General features: G+C 38.6%; 1 protein-coding gene across 2 annotated transcripts in view; it reads left to right on the top strand.

Moving 5' to 3' along the window:
• Positions 1 to 952: 952 nt before the first annotated feature.
• LOC132181114 (uncharacterized) overlaps positions 953 to 7,239 on the top strand; it is a 10,218-nt gene continuing 3,931 nt past the window's right edge. The window contains exons 1-6 of one of the 2 annotated variants that reach the window (XM_059594183.1): positions 953 to 1,411; positions 2,208 to 2,294; positions 2,530 to 3,584; positions 4,229 to 4,317; positions 4,437 to 4,540; positions 4,626 to 4,725. In XM_059594183.1, coding sequence (XP_059450166.1) covers positions 1,156 to 1,411; positions 2,208 to 2,294; positions 2,530 to 3,584; positions 4,229 to 4,317; positions 4,437 to 4,540; positions 4,626 to 4,725 — 1,691 coding nt within the window. In that variant the 5' untranslated portion in view covers positions 953 to 1,155. Of the gene's footprint in view, positions 1,412 to 2,196; positions 2,295 to 2,529; positions 3,585 to 4,228; positions 4,318 to 4,436; positions 4,541 to 4,625; positions 4,726 to 7,239 lie in introns of both variants that reach the window. The other variant, XM_059594184.1, reaches the window with a different exon arrangement.

Genomic DNA, 7,239 nt, shown 5'->3' with positions numbered 1-7,239 from the left:
CAGAGTGCACTTGCAGGGGGGAGTTTCTTGCTGTGGACTAGACCAGAAAAAAAGTGACCAGAGAAAGAACAAATTGGAAGAGGGCAAGATGGTCAATCCGCGTCAATTTTGAAGTTGAAAATTCAACTTTACTGGTCAACATGTACGACCGGTCAGATGCGTGAACAGTGGCTGGGCACCAACCTGGTTACCAAACGATGCCTTACTTAGTTGTTGACTTACTTGTATTTAGGGCTGTTCATATGAGCGATTATGAATTACACTAACCGCTAACCGCTATATGCAATTCGTATATGCAGATGGCAAAAATTGCTAAGCTTCTGCACACACGTGTGTAATGTAGTTTTCTAAGTCATGACTTAAATTATGATGATAATGAATATTATGTAATGATTATGGTATTATGTTGATGGTTACTTAGTAGATGCTCCGGTTGTGGCAACTAGTCTTAGTAATTTTACCAAAAAAAAAGAAAAGAAAAAAAACTAATTTTTGCTGCTTATTTTATGTTTAAGGTATTAGCAATAACACTCTAGGCTAATTATTAGTTAATTAATTTGAAGGTGGTACAATATTGATAATTTGTAAGGAAAAAGTGTTACAAATATAATAATTTAAAATGGTCTCCATTAATAGAGTGTTAATTTGTGGTAAATATATAATTTTCTCACCGTTCAACAATTATATTTATTTTAGCTAAAAAAATAACAGGAAGTCATAAGCCATTCTTAACCCATCTAAATATTAAAATTTATTTTATGCGAATCATTGGTGATATTTTAAATATATTTATTTATAAATTAATGTCATTATTTTATGGATTTCCCTCGTACTAAAATGTCTATTGAAAGGGCTTTTATATATATATATATATATATATATATATATATATATATATGGGATATATTTTTAATTAAATTTCAAAGAGTTATTTTGAAATTAAGGTCAGAAGTTTACAGGCACAGAGGCAAAATCACACTACTATTTTTTGCGTGGGTAAGCATACCACTCCTCAGTAGAAAACAAACAAGAACCCTAGGAATTCCACCTCCCAATTCCTACAATTCACCTCTCTCAGCGATTCTATCTCCTTCGGGCCCTTGTTCAAAATTCCTATCTCAAACTGACTCCTTCGTTTAAAGCTGCGATTTTCCAATGGCTTCTACGACTGCCACCTGGTCCCCAAGTTCTCTCCAGCTCCGACTGGTTCTCAATTGCCGGAAATCCCCTGCAATTCTCGAGCGGACGCGCTTGAGGAGACTGGATCGTCGGGTTCGGGTGCATTGTGTAGCTCATGGCGAAGCCAGAAAAGGGAATGGGTCGGATTCAACTGCTGATGGGTTCTCCGGATGGTCCGAGTCTTCTGGTGGGGAAGATTCTCTCGAGTCGCAGAGGAAGAAATGGTTTGAAGGTAATGATAGTTCTGGATATATTTTCTCATCTCTGTTGGCTGCTCAGAAATATGAGGAACTGTGCAAATGTAATTCAGGTTGTTTTTACAGGCACAGTTGACTTGTGGATTTTTTTTTTTTTTTTTTTTTTTAAAGATTCCAACTAATGAAAAGTTTGAGAGTTTTAATTTTTATTATTTTCCTTTGATTTCTGAGCTACTAAACACAGCATTTGGTCAAGTAGAGAATGTAGGAGGCGTGGGGTTTAGGATGAATGAGAATATTTTGACTAACATGATAATTGTTGCTATTGAAATAAATTATTTTCCTTTTACTGATTAAGAGTCTGTTTATTACGTTGGGAAATAGAGGTTTTGTAAAGAGCATTTAGAAAAAGCCTCAATTTCCAGCTTTTCTCAAAACGCAGTCATAGGATTTTTTAAGAGTTAAAAAGTCGAATAAGTGCTTTTTAAGTTTTTTTACCAAATGGATCCATTTTTGCCTGACATCTTTTTATGTACTAAAAGCATTTTTTAAGCTCCTTAATGTAATCTCAAACGAGTTCTAAGCCCACAAAACCGATTTTTAAACGAGTAATTCAATCTCTCAAAGAAGCTCAAAGGGGCGCAATTCATGTAACATGAGAAAAGCATATAAGAGAAAGACCCAATTGAGAAAAAAAAGGACACATAAGAAATTCTAAGAAATTGAATACATGGGCAATTGAATTCTTGGTTTTTTCATGATTGCTGCTATTGGAGCTCTTCGGTATCTTTTTATTGGCTAATTAACATTTTTAAAGTAGTTTGCTTTCAGGGTTTGTGGGAGCAGGAGTAGCTGGAGTCATTCTTGTCACAGGGCTTGCATTTGCAGCATTGTCTTTGAGCAAAAGAAACAATTTGAGTAAGTTGTCATTTTCTCTATTGTAGTCTTTAGTCACATTGCTGGCTATATTTTGTCCCACATGTACTCCTTTTATATTATTTTTGGTTATATGTCAATCCAGGTTTTGAATATTCTTTTCTTACATTTGAATGTTTTCTAGGTCCTGTGTCTGTTAGAACAAATTTATATGACTCGTGTCTGCCATCTCACTAGTCTTTTCTGTATCTGTGAATTCATGTTCGGCTCTATGTAGGACCAAGCGAACAGATGGAGCCCTTGACTACTCAGCAGGAAGTGTCATTGGCCTCTGATGACCAAAATGACAGTGTTAAAGAAGATGAAATTGCAGCTGGCAATGTGAAGCTAGAAGATAGTAGTTTGGAAGGCAGGACAGGTACATATAAAGATTCTTCTTCATCTCCAGAATCTGATGAAACTCCCAGTGAAAGTAGAGTTGGTGATAATTCTGGTGGCCTGACCTCATCAGTACAAGATGTTGATTACACATCTAATGGTACTGATGCCTTTAACAATGCTTCTATTCAAGAAGATTTGCAGCGCGAATCAACTTTTGATAACAAGTCAATTTCCCTTGAGACAGGCTCATTGTCACTTAATTTGCCTGAATCTGAGAATGTTGGCGATTCTTTTGTTGCCTCTGGCTTTAAAGATGTTGACAACTCTTCTGTGGGTATGGCAGAATTAAGTTCTGAACTTACAGAGAACCTGGTCAATGCCAAACCAACCACTTTCTTAGGCTCTGATGGTAATCCATTAGAGTTCAACACAGACCCCCAGTATGAAGTGCATGGCTCTGGTGGACATCAAAATTTTGATCTTTCATTAAATTCTTCTTCTAGTACTGTTGCCCACTTAATCAATGAGCCCGTGACTCTGAATGTTGATGTCAATGCAACTTTAGAAAATCAATATTTGCCCAAAAACAATATCGAGACTGTAGTCCCGCCTTCAACCCAAGAAAATCTTGACCTGAGCAACACACCACAGGTCTCAGCTGAGAAGAATAGCTCATCCCTGGAAGTTCATAACTATAGTGACAGTGGGTCATCTGGAATTTCTCTGTCAGCATCAGCCTATCCATTTGCAAATGAAAAAGATGCAGATCCACATAATCAGATGAATAGAAGATCAGAATTACCAAATCCTGAGACTTCCTTCTCCTCTGCTGGTATACCTGCTCCATCAGTAGTTTCTGCAGCTCTACAGGTGCTTCCTGGGAAGGTTTTGGTTCCTGCAGTTGTTGATCAGGTTCAGGGTCAGGCACTGGCTGCACTACAGGTTTTAAAGGTACTCATTTGCCCGCATTTATTGTGAATATGATCACATTATTACTAAGTATTAATGGGGCTATTACGCATTGCGAAAGCTCGTATCTATTCTTAATTATTTTTGGATTTTGGTCCTTGTTCTTATTTTACTAGAGTGCAAGAAAGTTTATTAAACGAAAGTAACAGTAGAGGAAAGTGCATTTCCCAAATTCATCTGGTTAATGAGGATATAATCATTAGGAGAGATTTATATGTTGTTCTCTTTATTCATTCATATTCTTGCCTTACCTTTATTTTTCTTGTCTCTAATGGTTTATCAGAATCCTTTATAAATGCATTTGTGGTAGAGGGAGTGTCTTCCTCTTTGAAAAACTTTGTTTAATTTAAAGAAGAATCAGAATTTAATCCTTTTTTCCCCTTAACTTTAGTATTCCTTATAATTTTTATGTACTTTGAAATGAAAGAGCCTGGAGGATTAGACTTAAGTATTTAGCCAGATGCAATGGCTTCAATTTGGACCTTACTTCTGTCGGCCAATAGTTGAATTGAAAATCTTTCACTGAAGTTGTCATGTTGTCCTCAGGATATGTAATGTAAGCTTCACAGGTATAAGGGTATAAGAACGCCTGCCATAAAAAGTTTTAATATCTGAATGCTTTTCAGGTCATTGAGGCTGATGTTCAACCTAGTGACCTATGTACACGTCGTGAATATGCTCGCTGGTTAGTGTCTGCAAGCAGTGCGCTTTCGAGGTACATATGTCTCTCTTATTACTGTGGTATGTAGATAGTGGGAAATTTGCATCTCACTGGCAATGTTAATGCATACTTTGTCTAAAATTGTAAAAGGAATACTTTTTCTTTACTTGTAGGAACACGATATCAAAAGTATATCCTGCAATGTATATAGAGAGTGTTTCTGAACTTGCATTTGATGATATCACACCCGATGACCCTGATTTTGCATCCATTCAAGGTGAGAATACTTGTAGAACTCCTCCTTCCAGTGTGTTAAGCGTTCTTTTGTTCTTCATAATTTGCAATTGGTTTGCATATTGCAGGCTTGGCAGAAGCTGGACTTATCGCAAGCAAGCTTTCAAGACAGGATATGCTTTCTTCTTTAGATGAAGACCAGAGTCCATTCTACTTCTCTCCAAAAAGGTGCTTACACGATTACCATGCAATATAAACTGTCCTTGTTTTTCTCTTTTATTGTTTTGTTTGAATACTACCATCTGCTGGTGGAATTAAAATAAGAGTAATTTTTTGATGAATAATAATAATTTATTAAAGGAAAAGGCAAAGCCCTCAACACGAAAAAGTATACAAGAGATACTACCACCCTAAAGGTGTCTGAAATCTAAAAATTTTACTAGATCTAAGATACTCAAAAGTGGAGAAATTAGGCACATAGACTACATGGCAATCTAGAAGGGATATCAAAAAAGAGGATTTTAAACAGAGTACATTGGACCTGCAGTATTCAAAGGAGCATTGATTTCTTTCTCTCCAAATGCTCCACATTAAGAACACAAGAATAACTTTCTACATAGCCTCTTTGGGGTGCCCTCATCCTTGAGTCTTCCAACAATGTAGCAAGTCTAATATATTGCTAGTCATAACCCAGGAAACTCTGAACAAGTTGAGAATCAGGTGCCAAAAATGACTATTGTACTCACAGTGGATGATGAGATAATTTATGGTCTCCATATTCTTTTTACACATGTAGCATCAATTTACAAGAGTAAGACCCTACCTTCTAAGAGTATCAATTGGGAGGATTTTGCCCAATTGAAGAATGTGATATGATTGGGGTGTTGGTGTGTGTGAGGGGCGGGACCTTAACATTGCAAACACTTTTCCATGGGAACTGACTAGTCTCTCAGCCAGTGAAGTGTTATATTAGCTCTTCACTTTAAAGCCTTGATTGCTTGCTGGAGTCCACAACATTCTATCCGCCTCCCTTGGATGGGTTTTCAAGGCATATAACAGGTTAGAGAAAGATACCAAAGACTCCAGCTCCCAATTGTGGATTGCTTTGATGAAACTCGAATTCCAATGGAAATATGTGCCGAAGGAGTCCAAGTAATCCAACACCAAGGCCTCTTTGTTGTGAGCTATAGAATAAAGTTATAGGAATGAAGACTTGAGAACTGCCTCTCTGCACCAAACATCATGCTAAAAACGAGTGCGAGCTCTATCCCCAACCTTGAAGGAGACAATGTTGGAGAAATTCCCCCATCTACTTGGAATATTCTTCTGAAGGCACACCCTGTAGGGCCCTCCTGTTTCTTCTGAGCACCAACTCCCTCTCTAGATTCTATTGTTCTCAGCAATTACTTGTCTCCATAGAGAATTCTCTCGTGCGAATCTCCACAACCATTTACCAAGTAACGCTTTATTGAACAACATGAGATTTTTGACTCCCAACCCTCTACTAGGAATTGAGGAGTAAATGGTCTTCCAGTTCACTAGATGCAACGTTGGCGCACCACCTATTCCATCCCAATGAAAGTTCCTTTCAAGACGTTCCAGTCTTCTAGCTATATTGATTGGCTCTCTAACTTTCTGACTAGATTCAATTGCAGAGAATAAATCTGAAACCTCATATTCAAAGCCTTCATATGAAACCCCCAAGACTTTTTCTAGCCTATATATGCGCCTCTTGACCAAATCTGAGCTCTCAAGATGTTGCACACTAGAGGTAGAGGAATTGGCGCGGAAAAACTTGGGAGTAGCACACAAGGCACTCTTTTTGGGAGACGAGGGAACTTCAAAAACTGGGCTGGAGTGCTCGGTGTCTGCTAATCCAATTCCCACAGAAAGATAAACGCCTCCCTAATCGGGTCCTCTGGTAATATTGAGCTTTTACTCCTCTCAACTTCACTGGGGTCCCTGCTAGAAGAAGTAAGCAAAGGGAGAAATCCTATGGTGGTTTTCCGGCAGCAACATTAAATCTGAACTGCAAGAGAGGGAGGAGCTGCACCGGATGCAACAAACATTGGATTCTATCGCCTAAGGAGAGGACCTATCACCAATGTTGCTTCAGATTTCAACTGCGATTCTACCTCTGGGGAGAGCTCATTCTATGCAACGAAGAAGCTCATCGATCCACAAATGGTCTGAATGGACCACTTGCCTGAAAACGAAAGTTGACCTGGGATTTGCAACTCAGGCGAGGAGTCTGTTAGCAACTGCAGGCTTAAACCCACAGCAGTTCCAACCTTTGGGTGACACATAATTGAAGCCCAGTGGAGAAATAAATTATTGATAGTTGCCCATTGAAAGCAAGAGGGCTTAAATTGGCTGAAGGATTCTAAAGAAGGCCCCGATGCTCTGACAGTATCAATAGGGCAAGTAATTCTTAAATGACATGGGCCTACGTTTTTAGCTGAACCCAAACCACCTCCATTACTCTCGCATTCAATTCCCACTGGCCCACCCTGCACTGGGCCTCCGTATTTAATTGGGCTCAAACCATCAACATCACTCTCACGTTCTATTCCTAAAGGCCCAGCCTGCACTGGGGGCTTATGAAGATTCTTTATGCGTGGTACCCACACAAAAGCTACATGTATATGTTTTCTTGCCCAAGTGACATGGCACTTTCCTTTAACGTCCACGCTAACGTAGACAAGAATCTTTGCCATCTTCTGAATGCCTTGAGGAGTACTG

This window comes from Corylus avellana, chromosome ca5 (assembly GCF_901000735.1).
Source record: "Corylus avellana chromosome ca5, CavTom2PMs-1.0".
Classification (NCBI taxonomy): domain Eukaryota; kingdom Viridiplantae; phylum Streptophyta; class Magnoliopsida; order Fagales; family Betulaceae; genus Corylus; species Corylus avellana.
This window is presented reverse-complemented; position numbering and strand designations above follow the sequence as displayed.